Genomic DNA, 14,783 nt, shown 5'->3' on the forward strand with positions numbered 1-14,783 from the left:
GTTTTATTTTTCTGTCTAGTTGTAATATGACAATACTTAAGTTATTCTACTGACAAAACCCTAATTCGGACAGAATTTATTTACGCAAAGTTACAACCAGTAATCTCAAAACTTCGTGACTGATAAGTATAAACAAATTTTGCTAACAGATGCTGTGCTAGACTGTTGGTGGATGGATACAAAATACGAATGTGTTGTGAAAGCCAATATCGAGTACAACCGGACTGTCAACAGACACCTGAGTATTACTATTCGCCAGGTGACTTTCGCAAACTCAGGTGTATACGCTTGCCAGGTGTATGGTTATAATACGAGTCTCTACCAAAAGTGCTATCTACAAATTAAGACAGGTGCTTTGCTTATTATTTTCAAAGAAAGTGATTGCTTTATATGAACAGGTGGTTCTTTGATATTAACTTTTGATATACTGCTTTGTGTTACTGGAATACAATGTTGGGTTCGGTTTTGTAGTAGATCGCTTTTAATATATTTTACTCATGATTACATTTTACCGGTGGATGCAAATGAATTCTGCCACGCAAAGTTTTTTTTCAGATTTCAGAAAGTATTGTGTGGGTGCTTAAAAAAAGGGAAAGAAGTAAAGAGAGAGAGGGGTGAGGGGTGATCACCGGCTAGCAACACCAAACACGCTTATCTCCCTTGCAAAGAGCGATGATCATGTCAAGACCTTTACATGCTGGTACAAGTGGGCGAAACTAGTTTCAGTGTCTAACTAATGAGTTTTTAATGGCGTGCATTCGTATTCGTTTTCAATTGACATATTGTATTAAAATAAACTAGGGATTGAAAAAAAAACCACCAAAGAGACAGAACGAGAAAGAGAAGGGAGCCTTTACCTCAGTAGTGTAAATCAAATTTGAGTAAACTTACAAAGCAAGCAAACCAAGAACATTGACAATACCTAATTATATGTTCATCACTGTTTGTGTCTAACTATGCACACGTGGAACAAGTGACCCAGCGTACTTTAAATTCCAATAAAACTTTATTCTAATTAAGTGTTTCATGCAAAAATTAAGGCTATAAGACATTTAGTAAAGAAAAGTTTATGAAAATTATCGGACTACCCAGGTTGTTGGCGAGTAATATCACAAACTACAGCTTTCAAATTACAGGAGTTACACAAGGTGACTATAAGAACTAATCTTTTACATTCCAGTCAGTATATTAGCAGACTCTATTTAATGATTGAGGAGGAATTTTTAGAAAACAACATGTGACTTTATTTTGGATTTAGGTTATCTTCGTTAGTCAGTTACTATAAAATATACAAGAGTTAAATAACGGGGGCACATACGATAAAATAACAATACAACCTGTCTTTGTTACAGAAAAGCCAGCCTCCTGTATTGTGCAGCCAGACACCCTAACCTGCAACTTTCATGTCGACGTCAACAAAACTAAAGCGAACTTTAAAGTCACCCATGTCAGTGATCACAGTAAATCAGGTAATATCCCCTGCTATCAAGATTTTATATTACAGTAAGTTTTCACAACTTAATCTCTTAAAACATTTTACTTTCTCTTGGGATATGAAACGTGTCATCAGGCTAAGTACACAGAATGTTAGCCTTAAAGTTTCTCTTACATATAAATACTAAAATATTATAGGTGTGGATGTGTTGATGTGTACTCTCTCTCTCTTCCTGTGATGCAGGTGTTGATATTTTAAACTGTAAATGGCAAGACGATGCCCTGGTTTGTGAGGTGACATCAGGGTTTGAGTACAGCCGCCATGTGACTGACCACGTGACTGTCACGATTCCCCGGGCAAACCACAGTCATGATGGTGAATACATGTGTCAGCTCCACAATTCTGACAATACTGCGACACGTTGTCAGCTTTACTTGGGTAATGTTAATTTGTTGCTGTATGTATTGTGATTTTAATGATTCAAGTACTTTATTTGACCACAAAGCGAGTAAAAGTGATGTGTCTATAATTCCTCGGGTACTCGTCTATCTTCTTATTTCGGTGCTTATAGTTGACCAGATTTAACTCCAATGCGGGTTAGAAACAATATTTGAAGTATAAGTCTTTACATTCATTAGTAATTTTCATAATAAATATCATGTAAATACTAGTGGTTATATGCTATTATTCTTTTAAAACATTACTAAGGTAAGTTACTTATTTCGAACAGGAAGTAACAGTGACCTGGCTGTGTATGTTGGGGCACTCGTTGCAATTTTGATTTTGGTGCTGATGGCTGTTGGCATCCTACTCTACCGCAAATGTCCAGTAAGAAAGTAAGTGAGTGATCGTAATAAAAACATCTTAAATGTCTACAGGTAACCAATACTATCATCGACAGGATAATTTCTTTATTAAGTGTACAAAGATAATTTGGAACAACTCAGAATCATTGCTACTTCTTAGGCAAATCCTGTTCATCCGTTCATTTATGTAATTCCAGTAGTAGCGTTTATTGTAATATAGAAATAAACATCGTATGACCAGGCAAGCTGGTTAGCCTGATAAGTACTATTTATTTGTTAAAAATAATCATTACAGAGTACATAAACAAACAACATCTACTAGTGAAGAACACCAGCCAATGTTGTCGATTCAGGTAAGATTCATTTTCTTGTATGCGTGGTGACTGATGAATGATACTCGACCAATACATTTGCATTTTTAGGATGAAAAACTAGATAAAATTACTCCCTTATGCTTTTATAAATCATAATATTTATGTTCGCTAAAAGTAAGCTTTTAAGTTTGTATACGGCATAGTGCAAATATGTGTATTACATCTGATAATGTTAGTATCTTTACATATTTCAGGCTACCGATCAGACTACACAAAGATTACAGGACAGTCTATCAGCCAGCATCAAGACCATGTACCCAGATATTCTCACCGCCTGCTACTTCGTGCCTTCACTCTACATCAACAGAAACACGTATACAAAGGCTGAGGTGGCGGGTGAGAAGGTCGTTGTCATGGAGCCCGCACCAGACGACACACTGAGGCACGACCACGCCATCCAGCACGTCCTCAAATGTCTGCGCCACCTGGCGGACACAGACCAGCAGGCCATGTTTGTCCTCTCACAGTTCACCTGTGACGACTACCTGGCTAGTGTTGACGAGCAGTTTGCCCACCACAAGCTGCCGATGCCCTCTGACCTCACACGTCGTGACAAGGACTATGAGAACTTTGATGTACTCATCGTCCACCGACAGTACGGTGTAGTGGTTGTGGTGGTGAAGGCGTCTGTCTGTACAGCAGACATGGGGGTAGAGATAAGAGACAATGAGAGGGTTGTACAGGATTTGCGTGAAGCTGTCAAACAGTTGGATGGAGCGGAGCGAATGTTGAAGCATCTCATGGCGGATGTGAGGTCTGGTATTGCAATACGTAAAACATTGATGTTACCAAACCTTTCGCTGAAATCATTTACAGAAATATTGGAAAAACATCAGGACGTAGCGAAGGTAATTTTTTGTGTTATCACTTTTTTTCATTTTCAGATTTGTTTGTAAATTTCTTGCATGCTCATTCCGGGCTGCTTACCTATCCTGCAAAGGACAGATGATAAACTGATAGCCAGTATCTTCCACATAGTATATCGTGTGCTTTTTTCATTGCAAAAACCATCGGATTTGATACACGCCTGACTCAATAAAGACTTTAATAATTTCAAAACTACGCATAAAATGCTTTAGTCTTAAATTCTACATGTGTTGTGTGTGTCAGTCTTTACGACACTGCACTGGACTAACACAGTTGTTTGACATCTCTGGAGAGTGTTTATGTGCTGATCAGCTCCACAGTGACAACATGGTCGTCCAGCTACAGGTGTGGCTTCACCATCACACTACGGGCTCGTCGGCTGATCCTAGCCTCAGTGAAAATAACTACCAGACGATTTTGTCCAGGTGAGAATCTTGCATAGAATGTATAGAAAGCAAATCCACAACATTTTGAGCGAATAAATACTTTTTAAAACATTTTTTCTTACCGTATTATTTAATTTCAGATTGTGTGGTGCCGCCACCAGACCGTACCTGACGCTGCCTGACGGTCGTCGTGTGTGTACACCAAGCTCACTGCAACAGGCCGTCAGTCTGACAGGCGAACTCTTCAACGGCGCCTTCATCCACCCTGAACATCAGCAGCTTGTGACTGCAGCGCCACCTCGTGTCTTTCTGTCCGGACCGCCAGGGTCAGGCAAAACCACTTCACTGGTGCTGATGGGGAAACAGTGGCTGTCAGAGGGCCACAAGGTCTGTGTGCTCAGCACGTGGAGGGAGAACCGAGCTTCATCAAAATTGTTACATGGTATACTGCTAGAATTTTTACAAACAAAGCGCAAGTCAAGAGCACCATTAGACCTGCACGTTCACCCGCAAGAGGTCAACTTCGTCAATGTGCGCAGGAGTGGCAGGTCAGACCCATCAAACGACATTCAACTGATATTCAAAAAAGTGGACCTAGAGAAAAAAGAGACGAAAAAAGTCATCAAAAAAATAAATAAATTCTTAACTTCAGGAGGCTTGTTCATACTTGTTGATGATGCAGGCCCTTATAGGTATGCTTAAAACTGATTTTGTATTTTTTGTAATGTTCTTATCTTTCTCGTTAAGTGCGAGAAACATTTAAAGAACACTGAACACGTGGGTAAAAGTTATGCTTTTACTCATACTGCGTAGGTAAGTCTGAATTATGACGAGGGTTATAGTCACATTAGTAACATGATGAGATCAAATTATTCGGTAAAAACAGTTAATACAATGTATTGTTAATATTTTACTTTAAAAAGTAAGAAACTATATGTTGTAAAGCTTTCACACCCTAGATTAATATTTAAGTGCATGTTATGTGGATTTTATACACAAAGAATGCGATATATGCTCTTTGCTGTATTTGATTTAACTTCATGATAACTATTATATCGACGTTTATTGTATCTTGTTTTAATTTCCAACAGAGAAGATCAACTATTCATTAAGTCCTTTTGCGAGCAGCTACTTGCTGTCAATCAGGATTTGCATCTCTGGGCGGCCAGCTGCTTTACTCACCAGATTCCGAACGGTTGGGATGTGAAACATTTTCAAAGGACTGTTTCCTGTCCACCAGCAATACTTCGGGAAAACAATGTGTTGATGTTAGCGCAGAAGAACGGATGCAAAGATGTCATTATGTGGGATCCCTACAACATAGGTGTGGCCCCTACAGAGGGCCTGCCAGTCAAGTATGTCTATCACCATGGACAAAATGTACAGGTCACAGCCATGGTTATCCATTTACATGTGAAAAGTGCTGTCAGGAAGTCATCCTCTTACTAAAAGCTTTCGGTTTGGAAACTAATGGTATGTACTACCACTTTGCATGTAATTTACAACTACGATTTTTTGTCATCAAGTTTCTGAAAGTTTTAGGTTTGGAAAGAGATGGTGTGTACTACCACTTTACATTCAATTCCCAACTAGGATTTGTTAATTGTATGTAAAGCATAATGAATATCTATGTAAGGTGTATCTATAGTTCTAGATTGTCATTAATACCAATAAATACCTAATAATACTAATACAAATAATATCGGCATATTTTACAATGTACGTGTCTTATGATAACTAGTAATAGTCTATGGTGTGGGTTTTGCCCTTCTGCTCTATCCACGAGACGGCCGGACGCACGGGTAAACTGACTGACAGAAGGTGGAATAGTTAACATCTGGCTTATACCACCTGGAATCGTTTGACCGCAGACCGCTTGCGTCACAACGGTCACACAACACAGGACTGCGGGACGCTAGAAATTTTTTTTCTAATCACCAAATAATCTTTCCTGACGCAGAAAACAGGTGCTTAGAAAAAATATTCTGTGTTGTAAAAATGAAGTATTAAAGTGTGAAGTAAGAAAGCCTGTACTAATGAATATGGTAACATACATTAAGATATCAGCACTATCAATAAATTAGAAATTATAAGTTCCTAATATACTAACACAAAGCGTGTTTTCTTGTAGTGAAAGGCACAAATGACAACTGTCAAACCACCTCTACGTCCACAGTCAAGTCTACAAACTGTGACAGCGCGGACAACAACACCTTCACACCGCGGCTACACCCGGCTGACGTCCTGATGTTATTTGAGCACGAACAGTGTGAGGACGTGGACTTTTTCAAGAATATGAAATTTTTAAAAACTCTTAAAAAACTTGGCTACAGCACAAAAGTAGGAAACAATGCGAAAAATGAGATTTCATCTAAAAGTTGTCATTCTTTGCAAATTTCAAATGCAACACATCGTCAAGTCCTTAAAAGAAGCGTTACGGTTTATGTGGAGGGGCGAGGACAGTCAAATGTACCACTGGAGTGGATCAGACTACGAGGTGTCACAAGCTGTACATCTCAACTGATCTGGGTTAAGGACTTAGCAATGACTCATCCAGAAGCATAGTCCTATATTAAAGAAATGATAAAAGGATTGTTTTTTTAAAGTTTTAACTTCATGTATTTGATGGAGTAGTTAGCACACATTCCTTCTTGTTTGGTTGTCATGTTACGTTTCTGTAAATGTCGGAAAAATTAAAAGGGATTTCGCTGTTTACCCTCCATCTTTCATAAATGCTTTTAAGGTATTGTAATCCTACAGCCATCTCTCGTATTTTTGTTAAGAATCTACTATACGCGATGGAGAACGCATGCTCTAATCATCAGTTATCATAAAATGGCATCCAGACAAAACAGGGAAAATTGTAAAAGCAGCTCCACATCTACAGCCAGGTCAGCCAATAATCTCAAGCGATCGCTAATGTCTTGTCTCTAGACAATGCACTTTTGTATTGTGTAAATTTCTATTATCTTGCAAATAAAACATATTTAATTTTATTAGTACTTACTTTCAATGAAATATCTCTTTTTAATTTCCTTAGAAGAACATCTTTTAAAAAGTCCAATAGAAAAGAACACTGAGTGCTTAAAAGTGGGCTTACAATTCTATAATACTCTGGAGCTTGTGTTAATTTTAGGGAAGGGCAGTAAATTTCCCGTAACTCAAATCATTACATATAAATATATAATGACTACAAACCAGATAAGCATCTTAATCACATCGGTTATTCTCCATATATATATAGCACCTCATTGTCATGATCGACTCTTCTTCACGGCTTTACGTTTAACAGACTTCTAGAGACCTCTATGGAGGCTCCTTCATGTTGGTCATCCGGTCCACTGCTACGTCACACGGAAAATATACCGACTAGTGTGGAGGCCGCTGCTCTAGACACCTGGATGTCCGATCAATTAATTAGTATGCATGTAATATGTGTTTACTAGGTTTTGAAAGTTTATGCACAAAGGTCGGTGTGAAAAGGATGAAGATAACTTGCATCGCCGGCTGTTCAGATCGCATTAATGTTCTAATGATTAGGCAGGGTATAAAACAGATTTTAAAATACGTTTTCATGATTTGTTTTGTGTATTACATGAAACCTTATTGTTAAAGATTTATTATTATTATTAGCACATAACGGGTATATCAGGACCAACATGAGCAACAGTGAATGAAAGAGTTTATTTTAGTCGCTGAAATGTTGGTCAAGAGAGGCAATTCAGTTGGCACATACAAGGACAGTTTAGTGGTTATCTTTTCATCAATACTTCACATTTTATCTGTCCTCTACATTCCGAGCTTGTGCATAAATATCCTTGCCGATTTCTATTTATTTATAGCAAAAAAGGTTCCAAGCTATCAGGTATAGTTTTTTTCTAGCTTCAAATTAGTTGTAAATTTTTTGCTCAAGAAGGCATTTGCGACAAACACACATGCAAGATAAACATTAAATCGACTAAATAGGAAATTCCCAATAAAGTAGATCACCAAAAGAAGTTATAAGATAAAATACATTCTAGTCATAAATTCCATTGCTGCCCTAAGGACAAAGCGATCAAAGTTTATCTCAAACTGCTGTACACTCCAGCTTAGAAAGAAGCCTTTTTGTGTGTCGATTAAATGAGTATAACCTGGTGAGTTCTGTATTTATTTTGAATTTATTATTTTGTTGTAATGCGCTTGTACCTGACATAACATCGAGTAGTCTATGTGTTATATTTTGATTTCCCAGTCATTACTCAGAACCCAAAATGGTGAAAATCATAGTACGCAATTTATATGCACAAGGTGATTACAGTTGCATATGATTAGTTTGTTTAGGTTTTTAATTATATTTGTGGGGTTTTATTGGTTGTGGTTTTTTTCACTTATTTTCAAGTAATCAAAGGATTTGTAGCTGTTTGGGTTTTTGTGGACGAAAACACAATGGCATTTGATTTCTAGACTGAAAAACGTTCACGTGTTACAAATACGAGCAAATAAAATGTTTAATTAACAGTACACATCAAGAGACAGGGAAAACCATGCACACTCAGAAGTAATAGGATACACAGACAAGACCCTACTTGGTCATCAACCATGCTTACCTACTCCATGTGTGCACAGAAAACAAAGAAAATGCCACAGAGAAGCTTGTCAGCCTTCCCAAGTCTTAGAATCAGGGCAAACACAAGACAACAACTGAATGACAGCAGAGAACAAACAAACCAAACACTTAAAGCCTTCAAACAAAATACAGAGTCCGCTTGGAAAATGTCTTTTGACAGTTCTGTTCTCACCTACCCGCTCCCTTGTCATTCTCCCCACATTCAGAACCTCTTGCAGCTGACTAAAAATAGCTATGACCTTTACCCCTTCTGACACTGAAAAAATTTGAGATAAATGAGACCGAACACAAGCTACAAGCGTGATCCATTATTATGTTTAACTAGTAGCAGGTAAAGTAAGAAGAGTTAGTTTTGTTGAAGTTGCTCAAATGTCGTATAACCTGTCAAGAGAGACAGTACTGTTAGCACAACCAAGACATTTTAGTGGTTATATTTTTATCCCTTCCCCATCCCTGACATCCGGGAAAAAGAGGGAAAAGTACCAGGTTAAGTTTTCTTTTAACTTCAAAAGAGCTGTTTCTTTTTTTTTAAATGTCATGAAGGGCAACATTTGCAAAAAAGATTATGACCATGCAAGAGAAAGCGAATAAACACGTGAATAGGAAGTTCCCAGTAAAGAAGAACAAAAATCTGTTAAGATCTGAGCTTAAAGGGCTTTTTAAATTTTATGTTAAATTAAAAGATTTTAATCCACGATTTAAATTAAAAGGTCAAAACTTTTGGGAAAATTATTTTCTTTTGGATCTCTCAGTCAATGAGCATTCAAAGATTCTTTAGGAAATAACCTCGATTGACTAACAATAAGTTCTAGTCACAATGCAATAGACACCACAAGGTGAACAACAACAATCTCAAATCGCAATACACTCCAGTTATTACAGAACATACTTCGGCATCCATCAAATAAAACAGGTCAGTGTTGTATTTATGTGCAAGCCATATACTTCAGTCGGTATAAGATAGGTGACATACATTTTAGAGTTATTTAGTCCAGGGTTATGTTTGTCTTACCAGTCATTAGCTGGTGCGCACAAGTGAAAAAACTGTATTCGCCATCTTTATACAAAAGACATGAAATGTAGGTACTATCGATAGTCTTTGTTGTCACATTTTCTCTCTCACGTTTATTCGGTAATCTAGTTAGAAACATCTGTTTGCTCATTTTCTGTTGACAGGTAGGATGATGAAGACCAACTATGTCCTTTTAGTTCCAGTTTCACGTTTCCCATTTAAGTTGCAGTTCCTAGCATTGCAGATTTGCATGTCTGCAGTTCTTGTTTTATCACAAGGTAGGATTGTCTTTTTCTAAGGTTTATTTTTAAATCTTGAGAATGTTATCGTGAGTTATTGCTCTTAGAACTGAGTTCTTAACTGTGATGGAGAGGCGTGTTTATGTAACAACAATGTTAACAAGGACCAAGTTCCTATAATGACAGCAGCTTTCATGATAAACAATCTATCAAGTACCTGCTTCAGACGTGTGGAGCTCACATGATGTGTAAAATATGACTAGGCTTGATTTTGGAGTTACAAAGAATCATTTCTTGAAATATAGTCTTAGTATATATTTCCATAATCATGTGCATGTTGGACATTAAGTAATTCAAACTAAATAGGGTTACATTTAAGGCCGCATAGCCTACAGTTTGTATTACACAAACAAAATGAAACATTTTTATTAGAGGACAGATAATATTCCTCATATTTGTAACGCATTTCTAGTTTGAATAGATGCATTGAATTTTAAAAGGCAGCTCGCTTTTTAAGCATAAACATATCATCAGCAGCAACATAATCGGTATCAGTAGCCTGTAATGAAACAAGCCAAAACAAAAACCAGTCTACGGTTGTTTGAACACAATTACAGAGGGTAAAATTACCTGTGACGTGCCCTCTGTGAAAGCACTAAGAAGCACGTCACTAACATGTCACTTTCCTGAGGACGTAAGCGTGACAAGAAAGGACGTGTCTGTGTACCTGCACAGAGAGGACACCAGTCCAGGTGAGTACAGTTTATTGTACACAGATTAACCTGTTCCTTTTTCTTCCCTTTGATCCCATCCAACATTCTACAGAGTGTAAGTATGAAACACGATTTTGTCTTTTTTACATTTTCACATAGCTGTATCAATCCCTTTACATATATATATATAGAAATAAAAAGACATAATACATGATTTCACGAGTCAGGTAAAGTTACCGACTAATAAAAGTGAGATCAAGATTAGCATTTAATTATAAAAATTCAAGATTTCTTTGTATCGCATTCCTCTATTTCGTGTGTGACAGTTTCTGTCCTCAGTTGTTGCCATGACAAGGAAGGAAACATTAATTTTAACATTTATCCTGGCTACACATTCACGGGGACTGTATCTCACGACCTGACTATTCACATTCCACGAGCGACTGTCGGTCAGACCGGAAGGTACACGTGCCAGCTCATGGGCTACACAAGTAGTCAATTCGAGTTCTGTGATTTTAAGATCCTGTCAGGTAAGGAACTAACCTTCCTTGATAAACACAAAAGATTTTTGTTGACAATTCAATTAGTGCTTATCCACTGTGTTTTCCTAATATAACTTACAAATGAGAAAAAAGTATCCATGAGACTAACAAAAAAAAGGGATTAGAGGTTTTAAGATTTAATTATAGTTTTCAACTAAATATCATTTATTTTTCTCTGCGTAAAAGGTACTTAAGATAAAAGCGCTTTTACATTTAAAAATGGCCATGATGATTTAAAAAGCCCATTAAAATATTACATCAGCATTAAACTCTTACTTTTTTCTGATATCTTACAGGCACTAAAACAATTTGTGATGCACCATCAGTGAGGCAGGGATCCCCAGCTTGGCTGTCATGTTACTTTTCTGAAAATGTCGGAGAAAGTAAAAGAGATTTTTCTGTATACCATGTCTCAAGTCAAGGTTCCAAAGGTATTGTGAATCGTACAGCTATCGTAGTTTTCATTCGTTTGTAGTTTATCTAGTTGCTTGCAAGCTGACGTACTTTACCTCTGTACGTCGACATTTTCTATGATTTTTAATTTCACTTATCTGTGTCTGTAAATGTCACTAAGCCAAACAGCCAATTAGTCTCTATGTGTAAAGCATATAACTGTATACTAATTATTAAAATATATCTATATATACAGAGAAAGGCTTATATATAAATGTTATTATGCTTATGTGTATATCTATACATTAAACAAGTGGGTCTATTTTCAAAACTATTTTGTAATACATATTTGTTGTGCTGGCTAGAAACGACATTAACCTGTACCTGGAGTCAAGGCACTTTGACATGCCACAACGCACGTGACTACCAGTTTGACAGGAGAATAACGAACACTGCCACAGTGAAGATACCCAAGGTGTCAGCCAGTCATACGGGTACCTACTCCTGTCAACTGGCAGGTGCTGCACCACGTGACTACGAGGACTGTGTACTCAGTCTCGACCAAGGTAACTGCAGGAAAGCAGGGCTTTTAATTTGAACGATAATAGTAGGCTGTCTTGTATTAAAGTCCTTAACTTTGAGTGGATTTGTTTTCATCGTTCCCATAGCTTCTTTTTGGATTCTTATAATAGTCGATACTCCTGCGCTACAATGTAAACGATTCTGTGACAGGACCAACGACCTCCTGTAACATCCCGTCTGTCAAGCTAATGGAGCCGGCAACATTAACCTGCAACTTTAGTGTCGACATCAACAAAACGAAAACAAACTTTAACATCGTCCACTTCAATGATCAGAATAAAGCAGGTAACAAATCACTCCTGAAATATACAAAGTCACTTCATATTTTTAAGCAGATACACTGTGCAGTATTGTACATCATCACTTTCGAACAAAAAAAAAGTAAATTATTACAAGTATAACAAAGTATATGTGTTGTCTGTGCTGTAGGTGTTGATGTATTGAAGTGCGTCTGGCAACACGTCGACCTGCTTTGTGACGTCACATCAGGTTTAGAGTTCAGCCGCCCGGTGACTGACCAACTCGCCCTCACAATTCCACGGGCAAACGACAGCCACGCTGGAAACTATTCTTGCCATCTTCAGAGAACTTCCAACAATGCCACGTACTGTGAATTAGTTATAGGTAGCTTTACCTTATTTCATTTTAAATCGTTTAATTAATTCCCCTGTGTTACTTATTTTTACCTCTAATGCCTGACAAGAGATAAAGGGACTCGATTTCCATCACAGTTCCAAACACTATTTGAGTGGTTTTATGCTATTTTTGTGCTATAACATTTTTAGGGTCAGAATTTTTAGTTGCAGACTCAGGAAGTAACAGCAGCGTGTCTGTGGTTGTTGGTGTGCTCATCCCACTATTTATTTTGGTGCTGATCGTTGTGGGTGTCCTACTGTACCGCAGACATCAAGTCAGAAAGTACGTGAGTGATTGTAATTAATTATTGTTAAATTTCTACAGCCAGTCAATACTACGATCGTTTGCTATTTGCTCTGTAAAATGAACAAAATGAGTACCTGTTCAAGCTACATTTAATTTTATTTTACTCGAAATCATTTGTTCTTCTGCAGAAAATCATATTAATCATTTATGTAAATGTGATTCTCACAGGTACATTCATCTAAAAACACGTTGGGTGAGAAGGTCAGCTAGTTGGTTTGTTAATTAAGTACAATTCAATTGTTGATTAATTTATTGATTACAGAAAACAGAAAACATTGTCAACTAGTGAAGACGACCAGCCAATGTTATCTATCCAAGTAAGATTTTCCTGTCTATGTAACGACTAAAGACTGACACTCTTACAGATACGTAAGCATTTATAGGATAGGAAACTAGCTAGAATTATCTACTGATGCATAAACGAATCGAGAGAGTTGTTAGGTAAGAGTATGCTTTAGAGTGTGTGCATGCGACAGTGTAAATATGAGTGTTAGCTATCATACTCTTAAGGGCTGATTACATATTTCAGACTACCGATCAGACTACACAAAGATTGCAGGAAAGTCTATCAGTCAGCATCCAGACCATGTACCCAGATATTCTCACCGCCTGCTATTTCGTGCCTTCACTCTACATCAACAGAAACATGTATAGAAACGATGAGGTGGCGGGTGAGAAGGTCGTTGTCATGGAAGCCGCACCAGACGACACACTGAGGCACGACCACGCCATCCAGCACGTCCTCAACTGTCTGCGCCACCTGGCGGACAGAGACCAGCAGGCCATGTTTGTCCTCTCACAGTTCACCTGTGACGACTACCTGGCTAGTGTTGACGAGCAGTTTGCCCACCACAAGCTGCCGATGCCCTCTGACCTCAGACGTCGTGACAAGAACTATGAGAACTTTGATGTACTCATCGTCCACCGACAGTACGGTGTAGTGGTTGTGGTGGTGAAGGCGTCTGTCTGTACAGCAGATATACGGGTAGAGATAAAAGACTTTAGAAGGGTTGTACAGGATTTACGTAAAGCTGTCAAACAGTTGGATGGAGCGGAGCGCATGTTGAAGCATCTCATGGCGGATGTGAGGCCTGATATTGCAATACGTAAAACATTGATGTTACCAAACCTCTCTTTGAAGTTCTTAAAAGAAATCTTAGGAAAACATCAAGACGTAGAGAAGGTAACTTTTCTCCATGTTACAAATTTGGGTTTTGCTTTTTCTAAATTAGTGAACTTTTTTGCCATTTGTATTACTGACAAATAGGTAAGTGATAGACCGTGCTTCAGACCAGGGCTGAGCAAAGCTTATTTTAACGGGCTGCTCTCAGAGTCCTAAGCAGTGCGGTAGACCAGTAAAATAGCAATAATCAACTCCATGTGACTAAACAGTAAACCTAGTGACAATATAATAGAAAAGAGATGAGTATAATTATAATGAGATTCACTAGCCTCTCTCTAAGATCATTGACAGAAGTATAGGCAAAATATCAAGACATAGATAAGGTAAGTGTGTATGTCAGGAAGTGGGGTTTTCATATGTCTGTAAATAAGGGAACTGTCTGGCCTTTTTAATTCTTGTTATAAAAGTATGTACTTCGTCGTTGCTTTGAACGAACTAATAGATACTATTGAGTATAGTGAAATAGTTTACATAGCAACCACTATACTTTTGAATCATCTGAACATTTATTAGTTCTCTTATTAGTAAGTATAATTTTTTCTTTAAAGGTATCTAAGAGAGCCTAAACAATTTTTAATACATTTTCTTCTGCACGTAAGACTTTTTTTTAATGAAAGTGACAATACATTTAACTTAAATAGAAGTTTTTCCAAAATATTTAGCTATGGAATGGATGGTATAAAATAGTTCAGCAGTGAAA

The 14,783-nt window shown here is 37.6% G+C and overlaps 2 protein-coding genes across 5 annotated transcripts in view; both read left to right on the forward strand.

Moving 5' to 3' along the window:
• Positions 1-14,783, forward strand: part of LOC112575021 — a 34,450-nt gene that overhangs the window by 15,452 nt on the left and 4,215 nt on the right. For 2 of the 3 annotated variants that reach the window (XM_025256504.1, XM_025256505.1), the window contains exons 5-11: positions 11,280-11,414; positions 11,742-11,942; positions 12,109-12,243; positions 12,388-12,582; positions 12,759-12,876; positions 13,163-13,217; positions 13,430-14,083. In XM_025256504.1, coding sequence (XP_025112289.1) covers positions 11,280-11,414; positions 11,742-11,942; positions 12,109-12,243; positions 12,388-12,582; positions 12,759-12,876; positions 13,163-13,217; positions 13,430-14,083 — 1,493 coding nt within the window. Of the gene's footprint in view, positions 1-7,911; positions 8,005-9,653; positions 9,768-10,345; positions 10,481-10,767; positions 10,972-11,279; positions 11,415-11,741; positions 11,943-12,108; positions 12,244-12,387; positions 12,583-12,758; positions 12,877-13,162; positions 13,218-13,429; positions 14,084-14,783 lie in introns of those variants that run through there. The other variant, XM_025256503.1, reaches the window with a different exon arrangement.
• LOC112575030 lies at positions 2,813-6,461 on the forward strand. 2 transcript variants are annotated; one of them, XM_025256523.1, is made up of 5 exons: positions 2,813-3,463; positions 3,726-3,907; positions 4,009-4,560; positions 4,957-5,341; positions 6,000-6,461. In XM_025256523.1, the coding sequence occupies exons 1-4, from the start codon at positions 2,867-2,869 to the stop codon at positions 5,315-5,317; spliced, it is 1,692 nt and encodes a 563-aa protein (XP_025112308.1). In that variant the 5' UTR covers positions 2,813-2,866; the 3' UTR covers positions 5,318-5,341; positions 6,000-6,461. The 2 variants fall into 2 exon arrangements, with proteins under 2 accessions (XP_025112308.1, XP_025112309.1); XM_025256524.1 differs by having other exon boundaries at positions 4,960-5,341.

The sequence above is a fragment of the Pomacea canaliculata genome, linkage group LG11 (assembly GCF_003073045.1).
Source record: "Pomacea canaliculata isolate SZHN2017 linkage group LG11, ASM307304v1, whole genome shotgun sequence".
Lineage (NCBI taxonomy): Eukaryota > Metazoa > Mollusca > Gastropoda > Architaenioglossa > Ampullariidae > Pomacea > Pomacea canaliculata.

Bases quoted from the DNA above. Each gene is read 5' to 3' on its own strand.
- LOC112575030 (XM_025256523.1), top strand. From the start codon at position 2,867: ATGTACCCAGATATTCTCACCGCCTGCTACTTCGTGCCTTCACTCTAC. The intron at 3,908-4,008 runs GTGAGAATCTTG...ATTTAATTTCAG, and splicing joins TACCAGACGATTTTGTCCAG to ATTGTGTGGTGCCGCCACCA. The intron at 4,561-4,956 runs GTATGCTTAAAA...TTTAATTTCCAA, and splicing joins GATGATGCAGGCCCTTATAG to CAGAGAAGATCAACTATTCA.